The sequence below is a fragment of the Oryzias melastigma genome, linkage group LG23, assembly GCF_002922805.2.
Source record: "Oryzias melastigma strain HK-1 linkage group LG23, ASM292280v2, whole genome shotgun sequence".
Taxonomy (NCBI): domain Eukaryota; kingdom Metazoa; phylum Chordata; class Actinopteri; order Beloniformes; family Adrianichthyidae; genus Oryzias; species Oryzias melastigma.
Window position 1 is genome coordinate 1431393 of NC_050534.1, and position 14825 is coordinate 1446217.

At 44.7% G+C, this 14825-nt stretch overlaps 1 protein-coding gene and 1 pseudogene across 1 annotated transcript in view; one reads left to right on the top strand and one right to left on the bottom strand.

Moving 5' to 3' along the window:
* utp20 (UTP20 small subunit processome component) overlaps nt 1-14225 on the bottom strand; it is a 34015-nt gene extending 19790 nt beyond the window's left edge. The window contains exons 1-24 of the mRNA XM_024294696.2: nt 13973-14225; nt 11354-11434; nt 11214-11280; nt 11007-11139; nt 10747-10935; nt 10579-10660; nt 8469-8606; nt 8233-8388; nt 8013-8165; nt 7804-7938; nt 7664-7741; nt 7414-7592; nt 7219-7344; nt 5392-5480; nt 4166-4271; nt 3947-4097; nt 3817-3879; nt 3579-3746; nt 2289-2365; nt 2022-2101; nt 1696-1939; nt 1450-1614; nt 447-537; nt 147-232 (exon numbers count right to left, since the gene is read on the bottom strand). Of these exons, the coding sequence (XP_024150464.1) occupies nt 147-232; nt 447-537; nt 1450-1614; nt 1696-1939; nt 2022-2101; nt 2289-2365; nt 3579-3746; nt 3817-3879; nt 3947-4097; nt 4166-4271; nt 5392-5480; nt 7219-7344; nt 7414-7592; nt 7664-7741; nt 7804-7938; nt 8013-8165; nt 8233-8388; nt 8469-8606; nt 10579-10660; nt 10747-10935; nt 11007-11139; nt 11214-11280; nt 11354-11434; nt 13973-14023 (2888 nt within the window). The 5' untranslated portion in view covers nt 14024-14225. The remainder of the gene's footprint in view (nt 1-146; nt 233-446; nt 538-1449; nt 1615-1695; nt 1940-2021; nt 2102-2288; nt 2366-3578; nt 3747-3816; nt 3880-3946; nt 4098-4165; nt 4272-5391; nt 5481-7218; nt 7345-7413; nt 7593-7663; nt 7742-7803; nt 7939-8012; nt 8166-8232; nt 8389-8468; nt 8607-10578; nt 10661-10746; nt 10936-11006; nt 11140-11213; nt 11281-11353; nt 11435-13972) is intronic.
* LOC112160279 lies at nt 2573-2691 on the top strand (annotated as a pseudogene).
* Nucleotides 14226-14825: the final 600 nt, after the last annotated feature.

The window sequence follows — 14825 nt, forward strand, 5'->3', positions numbered from 1 at the left end:
TTTCGAACCAATCTCAACTTCCTGAATCCGGGACTGACTCATACTTCTTTCCCAACCGAAGTACTGACTGACTGCTCAACAACCCTGCCCCCCCCTCACTCCCGGCCTCCCAGCTGGTGCACAGAAACATCAAGCTCTTCTCTTACTTGTATGGAAGGAGGTTTGGGTCTTTGTAGGTGAGCACACACTCCAGAGCTACACGCTGAATCTGCTGGTCCTGATGACAGAGTAACTGAAAACAAACAAACAATAAACAACTCTGTTCCTGTAGATATGATCCGGTTTTCTATGCATGAGCATCATGAGGATTTTTCAGTGACTTTGTTGGCTTTTCTTTGCTTAACAGTGATGCTGTCCTTCTTTTAACGAGTGGGAGGAGTTACACTGAGGATGTCGGAGAGAGAAAATCCTTCATTTAAGGTGGATGGGATTTTAAGATGGAATACCTGGTGGTAAAGTTGGCTCAGGCTGGACTCCAGGTACAGAGCTCTGGGGTTTGTGAACTTAGCAAACACCTTGAGGTGGGTGATGAGCTGTCTGTGGGAAGAAGACGAGACACAGAAAATGAGATTCAACAGCATCTGTTATTTATCTGTATCTCTGATGCTTTCACAGAAAGAGATACAAAAACCACGTGAACAGATTTGTTTTTTCTTTGTTTTAAACTCATTTATTATTAATCAAAGGTAAAATGCTTTTTATTCTACAAAAGTACAGAAGTCACTGTACAGTATTTCACATGGAAAAACAAGTGTTTTATCATCAACCAGAAAAAGAATCTTAATCTTAAATAATTGTTATTCTGCTAAATATTCATCAGTAAATCTGAATGGAGCATTGCCTTTGAATCATACAAGTTCATTTTAACGGTTAATAACCCAAATATACATGAATTATGTAGAAACAGTTGATTACAAACAAGAACTTTCTTCACTTGTTTTGGACATTTTTTTCTCTGTGCCGTAAGGTTCAAAGGAGACAATTGTTTCCTTTGTAATTTTATCATCCTGATAATTTCATCAGGATAATTATTTTCAAATGTTTTCTCATTCATTTGTTTTTAATCAGCAGACACAGACCCCTTTGGTTTGTCTGTTTTGATGCACAACAAGAAGAGAATGGAGGTTCTTTAAATATTTCTTAACCACAAAGGCAGCTAGAATCTGATGAGAAGGAATGTTGAGAGAGTGACTAACAGAAAAGCTGCCATTTTGAAACGTGTTCTATTCTGAATGGATCCCAGGCAGCTCTGACCAGGCTGGTGTGGGGGGGGTCAGTGAGGGCGGGTAACTCCTGCACACCTGGTAAAGCGCTTCTCTATTTGACGGTTTGACTCCTGAATTCATTGCTAAATCTAATGAAATTTCTCTTGTTGATTATGGATCAGTTGAGTTGGAGCAGAAGCGTTATGATCTGCATAAATCAGCATCACTCGACTTCCTGTCTTACTTGGCAGCAGCTCTCCGTGGTAGAGCCTTCCTTTGAGGTTTGCCGTCTCCCTCCACCTCCTCTTCATCCTCCTCTTCCTTCTCCGTCTCCTCTTGAGCAGCATCCTTCGTTTTCCGCAGGTCCTGAGTGGGCGCCACCAGCAGGTCGGTGGGATAGAACTCGTTCCTGAAGCATAAGAGACCCGATCTTTGAGTGAGCCTCACAGATTTAGGATTCCCCTCCTGAAGAGGCTGAACGGTTTGTGACCTGATGAAGCGGAGCAGCAGCGGGCTCAGCTCTCGGCTGCGCGCCTCCACCCGCTCTGGGAACTGAGCCATGGCTCGCCACAGGAGGCCGCGAAAGTTGGGGAAGTCCGTCCGGTCGTAGGGGTCGGAGTTCAGCTTCAGCTGCTCCAGGAACAGAACCCCCACATCCCCGCTTTCGATTACATCACAGCCAGGCTCCTCCCCTTCTCTCTCCTCCTCCTCGTCATCGTCCTGCAGCTCCTTCTCTGTAACCAAAACCGGTTTCCGATGAAGGACGCAGCTTCACACTCCTGAACTCATCAGCACCGCCGGGGGTGGGCTCCTCACCTGCCAGGCCGGCGACCATCTCCAGATGCTCATGGAAGACTCTCCAGAAGTCTTTGTTGTCCATCCCGCGAGCATGACTCCTGTCGCACGCAAAGGAAAGATATTTAACCGTCACAGGGCACGCCACAACACGGCACGCCACATCACGGTACGCCACAACACAACACGCCACTGATTTAAGACAATTCAGATACTAACTTTGATTCCAGAAAGTCAAAATCAGAATCTGGTAAAAAGACGTGAACTATTTTAACAGCTGATACTCACACGATGAGTTCAATAACTGCGTCCCAAAGCGGCCGGAAGTTAACAAAAAGCATAGCCACGAGAAATCTCAGAGGAACCTGCAGACAGAGAAGAAAACCATTTTCAAAGACAGAAGTCTTTGATGTCAGCGCAGATCCTTTTCTAGGAGAGACCTTGATGAAGTGATGATGAGCATCTCTAGAAGTGAGAGTTGTCATTTTATATTCAAGTTTGCACAGCTTCAGTTTCCAGGTGTGGAAACTTTACTTTTTTATGTAGAATTACTCATAGCTGCTTGTGTGACAGCTTACGGCCACACCGCCCTGAGCACGCCCCATCTCGTCTGATCTCGGAAGCTAAGCAGGGTTGGGGCTGGTTAGTACTTGGATGGGAGACCGCCTGGGAATACCAAATGCTGTAAGTTTTGGGCTGCATGGTGGTGCAGTGTTTAGCGCTCTTGCCTCACAGCAAGAAGGTCCCGGTTCGAATCCCGGCTGGGACCTTTCTGTGTGGAGTTTGCATGTTCTCCCCGTGCATGCGTGGGTTTTCACCGGGGACTCCGGCTTCCTCCCACCGTCCAAAAACATGCTTCATAGGTTAATTGGTGACTCTGAATTGTCCCTAGGTGTGAATGTGAGAGTGAATGGGTGTGTGATTGAGGCCCTGAGACAGACTGGCGACCTGTCCAGGGTGAACCCCGCCTTTGCCCTTCGGTGGCCGGGATGCGGACAAGAAGATAAATGAATGAATGAATGCTTGTGTGACGTGAATGATCTTTTTAAAAAAGAAAACATTCAAATGTTTAAAAAAAAAAAAATACATTTTGTGTAAATAATAGTAAACGGTAAAAACAACATTTGTGGCATGTGCAGTTATTTTTTAAAATTTTATTTTAAAACAGTTTTTGAGGGCAGCTGGGTGGCTCAGTGGGCTAAGTCTTGGGTTTACACCCAGGAGCCCTGGGTTCAATTCCCAGGGTTGTCCACTGACCTCCACCCAGATTGGGTCCTTAGACCCTTGACGCTGCTGCCTAACTGGGTCCCTGTGCCCTCCAAATACAGGGTTGTGTCAGGAAGGGCATCCGGCGTAAAAACTCTGTCAAATCACTGATGTGAAACAGTGGGTGCTGTTACGCTGTGGCGACACCGAAAAGGATAAGCCAAAAGTGAACAACAACATATTTTAAAACTGTTTTAAGTAGAGGCGTTAAGTCAGAGAAATGTGGGCGGGGCTAACACACGTCCTCTTGTTGGTTTTACATTCTCCCACTGATGTCTGCATCTTCTCTGTTAGGCGGTCGGCGGGCCGTACCTGCTGGAAGGTGCCGGGCGGGCCGTTTGGCAGGCTGCGCTGCACCAGGTCGTGTCTCAGCTTGCGCAGGTGCAGCAGCTTGTCTCTGTAGTCCTGCACTGAAGCTGGAACCACCTCTGCCTGCATGCAGACGGCAAACACCGGCTGCACCTCCACACTCTCCTCTCCCTGGACAGAGGAGACGTGCAGAACTGAAACCTGACCAAAGATTGGTGAGAGCTTTCTGGCGAGCTCTTACCTCCACCTGGGCAGGAAGCTCCGCCTCAAACTGACAGAAGATCCTCAGAGTCAGGAGGCGGATCTACATCAGGAGAAACTTCATTAACACCGAAATGTCGGACATTCGGGTTTGTTTCTGAGACACCCACCTTTGAAACGTTGGAGGAGAGGTTGGCGTGCAGCATCTGGTAGAGCTCCAGCAGTGCATTGTGGGATAGATGCTCAGAGACGCCACAGAGTGAGAGGCGGGTGTAATAGAGGTCAGCGAAGAGCAGCGCAGACGGGTCCGACGGGAACTTCCTGAAGAAGCAACAGCCTTCAGCCTCAGATACGAACAAAATGAGGAGGTGCGCAGAAAGAAATCTCACCGCAAGACGGCGTTGACGGCGTCCACAGAGAGCAGGGAGAGGATGTGGGCGGAGCCGTCCAGAGACAGGAGGCAGCTCAGAGCCTGGCGGGCCACGAACAGACCAGCTGAGGGGTGAGGAGACAGCTGGGAGGAGTCAGTCTCACCCAAACTCAAGAAAAAAACAGAATTTATGAACGGAAGGAGTTTAACCACAACTACCAGTAAATCAAAAATTGAAATTGTTTTCATGGTTAAGCTCTAAAAATCAACTAAATTCAACAAGAATTAAACCAGAGAAGAGTTTACAGAAGCAGATTTTCTGACAATAATCCCTTATTTTCATCCTGGAGTTCATTTTCCTTCAGATATTCAAACTGCATCATTCATTTATAACTGCAGGGCGTAAGATGCTGACGGGAGAGCAAACATGGAGCGCCACGACCAACAGCTGCAATAACATACAGCAGGGCTGTCAGACTACAGGCCTCCAGGGCCCGCCTCCAGAAATCCTGCCTTATCTGCTGCTGATTAGCTGGATCAGGTGTGTTTGTCCTGTAAAGAGCTTCAACAGCAGGTTGGTTAGAAAACATGGAGGACACCGGCCCTGGAGGACTGGAGTCTGACATCCCTGGTAAACAGGAACATGTCTGCAGAATAGGGACTGGAAACCATCCATCCATCCATCCATCTTCTTGACCGCTTCTTCCCTTTCGGGGTCGCGGGGGTGCCGGAGCCTATCCCGGCTACTGATGGGCGAAGGCGGGGTACACCCTGGACAGGTCTCCAGTCTGTCTCAGGGCCTCAATCACACACACATTCACTCTCACATTCACACCTAGGGGCAATTTAGAGTCACCAATTAACCTATGAAGCATGTTTTTGGACGGTGGGAGGAAGCCGGAGTCCCCGGTGAAAACCCACGCATGCACGGGGAGAACATTCAAACTCCACACAGAAAGGTCCCAGCCGGGATTTGAACCGGGGCCTTCTCGCTGTGAGGCGAGAGCGCTAACCACTGCGCCACTGTGCAGCCCGGGACTGGAAACCCCCGAGTCAAAATGAGAGATCCGGATGGACTTCCAGATCCAGACGGACACAATGGTAATGGAGAACCAGACATTGTAGCGGTGGATAAAGAACAGAGGAAAGCCGTCGTGGTGGATGTGGCAGTACCAAGCGATAATAACATCCAGAAGAAGGAACATGAGAAACTGGAACTGAATCTGAAAACAGAAGAGGACGAACCTTTCCCGAGTAGGTCCGTCTGGATCTGATCCAGAAGGTGGTTCAGGAAAGCTGCCACAGCAGGAACGACCTGAGCTGCTGGTAGAGGTCTGGAGGAACAACAGGAGACAGAAGACCACCTGTTCAGTATATCTGAAGGGGGCGGGGCTTATCACTGCTCTTTTGTTTTCAGAGCAATAACGCGAGACGTCTGTTAGAGAAAAACAAATAAACTTCAAAACTTTCTCCATCTCAGGAAAATCGTCTGAAAAATTCAACCACAACTTGAAATATAACAACACTAACGACACTTTAGGACAAAACGTCTCTGAGGAGAAGAACGAGGAAGACTGTTTATGAGAGATGAAGAGCTGGGGCCCGTTCCAAGAAGCAGGTTCAACAAATTTAGAGTTCGAACCTGAACTTAGAGTCACTGGACTCTAAATTCCCAAACTCAGGGTTTTCGGTTCCAGAACAGCTGAAAATGTTTGATTCAATCAACTTGAAGTTGTTAGAACCAGAATCAGGTGTGAGCGTCATGACCATAAAAAGCCCTGATCAATGGAGCAAAGACAGCACGATTCACCATGGCAACGGGAGCAAACACCTGAGTTTACTACTTCCGGCGGCGGAAATTGATAAGTTCCTTCAAGCATATGCGACTATAGGAGAACATTTTCATCAAGAAAAGCAACACAGCTGCAGCGGTAGAACAGAGAGAAAATATCTGCAGTTATTTGAATGATTTGAAATAATGAATAAATAATGTCAGGAAGGTTATTTTGTCTCTTGTTGAGTAAGGAATGGTTTTTGATCTGTTACTAATTTAACCAGTAATCTCCGGAATCGCATGAATGACCAGTTTTGGTAACCCCCCACCTCCCGCTACACACAAGGATATCACTGCACGCTAAAAAGAAACTGTAGCTGCATTTATTTAATTTTAATTCTCAAGACTTAAAAAAATATTTGACGATTTTTTTAATTTTTTTTTTTAGCATAAAAAAAAATTTCCACAGCCAGGATTCGAACTCAGGCTCCTGCAGAGGGAGGCATCGTTGCTGCCAACCGAGCTAACATTTCTTGCATTTACGAGACAGTAGATGAGTTCAGACTTTTTCCCGGTGTTTGAAATGTAATGATTTCCATTGAAACGGGCTTGGTTTCACCCACTTTCACGGGTTTGAGTTATCTCTCTTTCTGAAACCGAAAAATCAGAGTTTTGCTGAATTTGGAGTTCACGAACTCAGAGTTCCAACAAAACCTGCTTCTTGGAACGGGCCCCAGGAGAGAACATCTGCTTAACACAAACGAGCCATCACTCTGGATCACTGACTGCATACGAGAACTGGACTGAGTGACTCCTCCCCCTGGTCTTCCAAACAGGAAGTACCTTTGGGTTCCAAAGCCAAAATCCCAAATAACCAGCTGTTCCGTCCTCAGTCATTCTATTGGTCAAAATAATCATTCTGACTCTCATACATTTTTAACATCTTCTTGATAATCGTTTTTCGTGATATTTGTTCTGTACTTTAAGCTATTTAAGGTATAACCTGCCCAACCGGATGTCTCACATCAAACATTTGAATGTTTCATCGATCTCCCTCCTGGTTGGTGAGGGTGGTTGCTATAGAAACGTCGACCAACTGAGATCAATCACTGCTCACTGACGAACTATGGCTCCAACATGACAGCGTCTGTATCACATAAAAATGGCGCCATGACACCAGCTAAAGGGAGTTCGGCTTCTTGAAACCAGCAGGTATTTCCTGTTTGGAATGCCGGGGGAAGGGTCCAGTTCTCTTATGCAGTCAATGGTTTTATCACAAATCCCTTGATTGTAGTCACCTGAGATGAGGCAGCAACACCAGTGCAGCCCAGGGCAGCGACAGGTCAGTGGTGGCGCCGCTCTGCTCCTCTGGAATCAGGGCCAGCACCTGTTGCGGCACGCTCAGCAGCTCCCCAGGGGGCGCTCTTCAGAGAAAGAAGAACTGGTCAGTGGAGAACAGCTTCTCCTCTTAGACTGGAGGATCAAAGCCTCACTCTGTGGTCGCTCCGTTGAAGAGTAGTGGGTACGTCTCAAAAGCCAGGGCGCCATCAGACGGGGGCGGAGCTTTGGTGAGGATAAGGTGGACCAGCGCCTCCAGAGCGCCGTGGCGAGACGGAGCGTCGCAGCAGCTCAACAGAGCGGCCGTGTAGCGCAGCAGGCTGGGGAGGAAGAGCTGCGGGAACCAGGATGACTGTAAAGATGAAGCTCTATGACACACTGACAGCCACGGCGGCAAGAACTCACCTGCTCAAACTGGTTCATGCTCAGCATCTCTTTGGTGAACTCCAAGATTAAATCCTGCTCCATGGAGCTGCTGAACACCTGATGAAGAGGATGTCAGAGACCTTCACCATGACGAGCATTCTGTCTGTGTGAAAACTCACCTTCTGGATCACCTCCGCTATGACCCCCCCCTGCAGGGTCACGTTCTCCCCCAGGAGCAGCGAGGAGGTGATCTGCAGGAGGAGACGGGAGCAGGAAGTCCTCAGGGAGGCGCTCTGAATCAGCCGCAGCGCCGTCTGCAGGTGGAGTGAGAAGGATTGAGCCGAGCAGCGCTCTGCTTCAGACGCACTAACCTGAGACCTTCTCCCACCTGGCAGACCGCCTCCGGCTGGGTGACTTTGGCCCCGCCCTTGTGGGACACCAGGGTGTGGAGAACGAACAGCAGCCTCTCCAGTTGCTCCATGGCCGGCTCGGGGTCCTCCCCCCCTGCCTCCACGACACCAAAGACCTCCTCCAGGCTGACCTGTGAGGAGAGCGCAGTGATGGATGGAAGCTTCTGGAACAACAGCCACTGAGGCTTTAGGAGTTACCTGCAGGGATTCCCACAAAACCTGGAAGTGCTCTCTGTGGACGTGAGCCGCAGCCGTCTGAAGCATGTGATCCACAGCGTCCCGGACAGCGTCCCACGGCAGAGAGGCCGCGGGGCTGGTTATGGGGCCCAGCTTACGCAGAACCGCGGGGAAGGCCTGGAACGCCGCACAGGAATCCAAAGACAGTTAAACTCTGCTCTGTCAAACCTGCAGCAGCCGGCGGACGGAGAGCTCACGGTGGCAGCGCAGGAGTGGAGCATGTGGCGGACGCCTTTGCACATCTCAAACAGCAGCTGACCCGCCCCCTCCACCTTCTCCGGGTGCTGCTCCAGGTCGGAGAACATGTGGGTCAGCAAGGCGTCCAGGTCTGGAACCTGCAGGGAAAACGGACACTGACTCCCCCGAAAACTCTCACACACCCCACGGATGAAAACGAAGAATATCTGTTCTTTGGATTTGAAAGACTCTACACTTTTTGTTTTAAATGTCAAACAGAACATCATCGGTTCAGTAAAAAACTAAAAAATAGCAAAATAATTTTTTTCACAAGGACATTATTGCATTGCAGTCTATATTTGCAAATCTACTGAGCATAAATGCACACTGGTTTCTGCAGAGATTTCTGGTAAATTTCTAGGGCACAGCCATTAACTGGACACATCAGCCCCTCCCCCCTCGTGTTCCAAACAGGAAGTACCTGCTGGTCGCAGAAAACCAAAACCCAAAGACTTTTTTAGAGAAATCAATACTCAGTCACGCTGTTTGTCAGAATAAACATTTTGATCTGGTGTCTCTTTTTAACGTGCAACTTTTTCATGATATTTTTTCTTTATCGTAAGTTATTCAAGTTATAAACGGACCAATCAGATGTCTCAAAGAAAGCATGGGGTGCCCACTGCCCCCACCTCAAACATTCAAAATGTTTGATTGACAGAGTCTCCTGAGCCTGCTTTCAAGGGAAAGGGTGTGGCTTTCAAACGAGCTCAACGGGTCATGTGTCAAAGTCAAGGCCCGGGGGCCAGATCCGGGCCTCAGGGGGATTCTATCCGGCCCTCCAGATCATTTTATTTTATTGTTATTAATGACCCGATGTTACCTTGTGCTCATTTCTAACTTGTGTAATTTTGAGAAAATATATTTTTATGGAGAGTAAAATATATTTTTTGAAATTTTCAGGCTAATTTGGCATTTAGCTCTTTTAGTAGGCTATCAGCTACCGCTTTTTCAGCAGTCGGCTACCGCGTTTTCAGCCATGAGCTACAGTGTTTTCAGCCATCAGCTACAGTGTTTTCAGCAATGAGCTACAGTGTTTTCAGCCATCAGCTACAGCGTTTCTTAGCTATCAGCTACAGCGTTTTCAGCTATCAGCTTTAGTGGTTTTAGCTATCAACTTCATCACCTTCAGCAAATTCAGCTTACAGAATTCACACTAACAGGTAATGCTATATCTCTAGTTCATAATTTCGTTACAAAGTTATGGTTTTAAAGTTTTAAATTTTTTTTTAGAGTTTTTCAGTAAATGTTTATCCCGTTCAGCCCGTGACCTAGGGTGTGTTTTGGATTTTGGCCCGTTGTGTGATTGAGTTTGTCACCACTGTTAAAGGTGATGTCACAGGCGCTTTGTTCATCTCTATATACTGTCACTGGGTAAAACATGTTGGAATTGCAGATTTGGACTCCCCTACAAAATGGCGGTCATCGTACGTACCGCACTGTGTGGTGAGTAGTGAAAGAATTTGGAACCAACCCTAGTTATGCCTTAAATCAGGGGTGTCAAATTCAATCACACAAGAGGCCGAAATCCAAAACACACCTCAGGTCTGGGGCTGAACAGGATAAACATTTATTTAACACTCTAAAACTACATTTTTAAAACTTTAAAACTAACTTTCGAACATTATTATGAATAGTAAAAAGGCAGGAACATTATTCCGGAATAAATTAACTTAAACAACGTTAAATATTTTACTCTCCATAAAAATATATTTAGTCAAAATTATACAAGTTAGAAATGAGTGCAAGATAACATCGTAATATTAATAACAATAAAATAAAATGATCTGGAGGGCCGGATAGAATTACCTGGAGGGCGGGATCCGGCCCCTGGGCCTTGACTTTGACACACGTGGGTGAAATAATCAACAATTTGTTGGATTTGAAGTTTTCTCAAATATATGCATTTACTTTGAAGTCTATTGTACATGATAAAAATGTTCTAAAGATGGTCTGATGAGCATTCCCCTCCTCACTTAACTCAAGATGCTGATTCTAGCAGAGATTTAAAATCTGAAAGAGTGCAGACAGAATACTAAAGAGATGATCTCTAAGTAAACAGCAGAGTCAGACCTTTCTCATCAAAAAGGAGAAGCTCTCAGCTGCAAAGTTGCGGATGTGCTCCTTCTTGTGCGCCAACAGGGTGCTGTACAAACTGGATGGAGAGAAAAAGGAAGTTTGTTCAGTTGCTTCATCCTCTTTTTATCTGGATATCCTGATTGGACGACCGGCAACCCTCACCTGTAGAGGTTGGTCATGTCCTTCACCATGAGCCTCCACAGGTACTTGTAGAGGTAGGACAGGCAGGTGAAAGCCCATTCCAGCAGCTCTGTGTCTTTGGTTTCCAGGAGAGAGGTGATGAGAGTGAAGAACTCTGGGAAATGCGGGTAGAAGTCCGTCTGCAAGTCTCTGGCCAGCTGCACCACCAGGCTGGGAAAGAGAGTCAGATTGCAAAGAGCTGCAAAAGAAAACCACCACTAAAGCAGGAGATCCAAACTCACTCCAGCAGGGGCTGGAACGCCAGACTGTCTTTGACAGCCAGATGGGTTTGCAGGCTCTCCACAATGGACTTCTGGTGGAAAACCAGCAGGTTGAAGGACTGGCTCTTGCTGGACACTTCTCTCAGGAATGTGGCTGTGAACCGAGACAGCAGGCGGATTCAAACCTCCATCCACAATCAGGAAAAGCCCGGAATGATCCATACATACTGAAATGTTCTGTGAGGTTGAGGTCTCTCCATTTCATCAGCCCTTCTGAAAAGTACGTTTCCACTTCCTGTAACAGCAGGAAATGATATTCAATCGCTGAAGAAAAGAGTGGAACCTTTGTGGTCAGAGTCTGAACAAACCTCTGAGAACGATCCGGTTCGGTCAATACGATGGATGACATCGATGTTCACTTTGGCGAGTCGTTCAGCAAAAGTGAGAAACTGGAGGAAACAAGACAGACTGAGATGATCATACATGCTACAGATTTGATATCATAACAGCAACGTTTTCTAGCAGTTACAAGTTTTAGATTTATTTTATTTATGCTTACGGTAGAGCTGCCACGATTAGTCGACAAATTGATGACTAATCGACTATTAAATTAGTCGATTACTAATTTAATAGTCAATAAGTCATTATTTTATATTCTATGGAGTCAGACTGTAGTAAAGTTGAAAGTTATAATAGCATTCTGTTAGCTTTTTGGACTATTTTGACATTTATTAGGTTTTTTAGGCTCTTTTGGAGTTTAGCTAAAATATCAGCTACATGCTAGCTATTTTGGCTAAATCAGGCTTTTTTCAGTTTTTTAGACTAATTTGGCATTTAGCTAATATTTTAGCTGCCTATCAGCTTCAGTGTTTTCAGCTATCAATTTCAGCATCTTCAGCAGCCAAATTCACACTAGCATTATCACAGGTATTGCTATATATCTAGTTTTTAGTTAGTTTAAGGCTAATGATAGTTAAGATTTGTGCTTTACATCCAGTTTGCACATGACCTGATTAGTCGACTAATCAGAAAAAATAATCTGTGATTAGTCGACTATTAAAATAATGGTTTGTGGCAGCACCAGTTTTCAGTAACATGTCCAAACGATACTTCCAATGAAAAGTCTATGTTGGGCGGCAGTGGCTCAGGTGGTAGAGCGGGTCGGCCAATGATCGAAGGATAGGCAGTTCGATTCCGGCTCCCGCCAGCCAAGTGTCGTTGTGTCCCTGGGCAAGGCACTTAACCCTACTTGCCTCCAGTGTGGCTCCACTGGTGTGTGAATGTGTATGAATGTTCCGGTGATGGTCAGAGGGGCCGTAGGCGCGTACTGGCAGCCACGCCTCTGTCAGCCTGCCCCAGGGCAGCTGTGGCTACAGTAGTAGCTTACTGTCACCAAGTATGAATGAGGTGTGAATGAATAATGGATGCACAATGTAAGCGCTTTGAGTGTCCTGAAAAGCGCCGATAAATCCAATCCATTATTATTATTATTATTATTATTATTAAACTGCATATCTGCATGTTTCAGGTTGTGCATGAACGTGAGAGTTGTGGTGGAAGGCCACAACTCTCACGTTCATGCACAACAATGCAAGTTTTTAAATCTCTTTTTGTGCTCTACAGGTGATGGAACGAGCAGCTTTGATATGTCAGCTCCAGCACACGAGTGAAAGCCCGCATCGGTGTGTTTACCACTTTAAGAGAGTCGTGTGACCGATACAGGATGCGTATGGCATGGATGAGCTGCACTAAGTTGTGTTTGTGTCGCTCCGTGTAACCTGCTATTGTGGATCTGTTGAATGGAGATGAAACTGAGTTCAACATCTGACTTCATGGATCGTTCCAAGAAGTTTGCTCCAGTCTGGAATCTTTTTGATCTTTTGACAGACAATAAGGTCAATACTTGCCTCCTTTGTTACCCAATATGCATCTGTTCTTTTCTGTAAAAAGTTTGAATGGTTTGCAAATAATTGACTTTTTTTATTGTAAGTGAAGTGTCAACTATCTTCCATCATTAACATCACTTCATCAATGCTGAGGCTGTATAGAGCTCAACATGGTCATGAAGAAGCTGAAAATCCTTTTTTACAATGGATAATTACACAACAGAGGCTTTGTGTGACTGTGATATTGTTAGTAAAAGAGACGGTCCTTTAACAAGCTTTAACTAAATATTTCCTTTTGGCTGGTGGTTCCTAACAAGCAATGAATGGATGAAGATGATCATCAACTATAGTTCCTCATTAAACGTGTATGAAGGAATCCATTTTTACTCTGTTGTCTGAAGTAATAAAAATGACAGGATGACATCAATCAACATAAGAACTTAATATTGTAGAAAATTAGGATTACTTAACAAACAGATTCATTTTAGCGTTCACACAAGGTTTGAAGCAGTTTCATAAGAAACTTAAAGTAAAACATAAATAATCAAACATTGATGAGATCATGTTTAAAGAATTGACAACAACCTAATAAATGTCAAACGATTTCACAGGTGGATGTTGGTTTGTTGCTCCAATCATATTCGATCTATTATAAACGCGTTCTCAGGGGTCATTTCATGATGATATTGTTTATAGGCGAAAATAAAAAGCTGTGTCGTTTCAAGACATAGTTCATTAGAAACTCTCCTTATAAAAATGATCATCGATATCAGATCCATCCAGACGTTCAGTTTTGATTCAGATTCCAGCTTAGATGAGGAAAAACAACGACGTTCAAGAATCTATTTGTCTGCATCAGAATGGGGCAGAAGACAAATTTTCTCCCAGTTAATTTTTTACGTCACAGATACAATCTTTTCCAATCTATTTTTTCTCTTCTGTTCCCGATTCACTGCAATTTATACAGATAAATACTAAAAACTGCAATTTGAAGCTTAACTTTATCTATCGTTTAAAAATGTCACGACAACGTGATAATAAACACCCAAACCCCGCGTTTTCATGAAGAAGGTCCGGTGTCTTCAGTTCGTGGCCTCTTACCCTGAAGGTGTTCTCAGATTTGTGGTACGAAGACTTGGATTTGATTTTCATCTTTGCCTCGTGCTCGATCAGACAGTCGGTGTTCTCCAAAGATTTGTCATCAAAACCGCCGCGTTTGTGTCCTAAAATACAAATGTTTACACACACGCCGACTTCAGGGGGCAGCCATGCTGAAACAAAGCATGATGGGAAATGAAATATCCGCGTGGTGAACAAACGAAGAATATCGGAGAACAGGAGGCATGTCGGCCTTAAACTTCCGGTTTCGCTTTATGCTTCGTACGATTTCTAAATAATATCTTTGTTTTTTCTAAAATAGCAAATTAATTTGACAGGTCAAAATTCAAATTATAAGATATAGTTAAAAAAAACATTTTCAAATAAAACTAAATGAAAAAACAAAACGTTCTAACAAATGATTAACTTCCGGTATTGTTTTTTGGCCGCAAAGATGATTTTTTACATTTATTTTTTAGTATTTAATACTGAAGCAACACAAAGTAAAAATAAATAAAATACAATGAAAATAGAAAAAAGGAAAACAAAAAATAAATCTGCAATTTCTGGTTTTGTCTTAGTTGTATTCACTAACTTTATATGAGAACTGGGCAGAGCAATGACAGCAAAAATGCAAATATTTTAGGCATCCTTTAAAAAAAAATCTGGGGGGGGGGGGGCAAAACTACAACGGAGTATTAGTGCCAATTTACAACCAAAACATTTTTTTGAAATGACGACTTTAAATCTCGTAAATTTTTGAGAAAAAAGTCGTAACTGTTAAATTACAAGAGTAAAGTCGTATATTTATGTCTTTAAAAGTCATGAGTTAGAGTCATTAATTTTTTCTCATAAA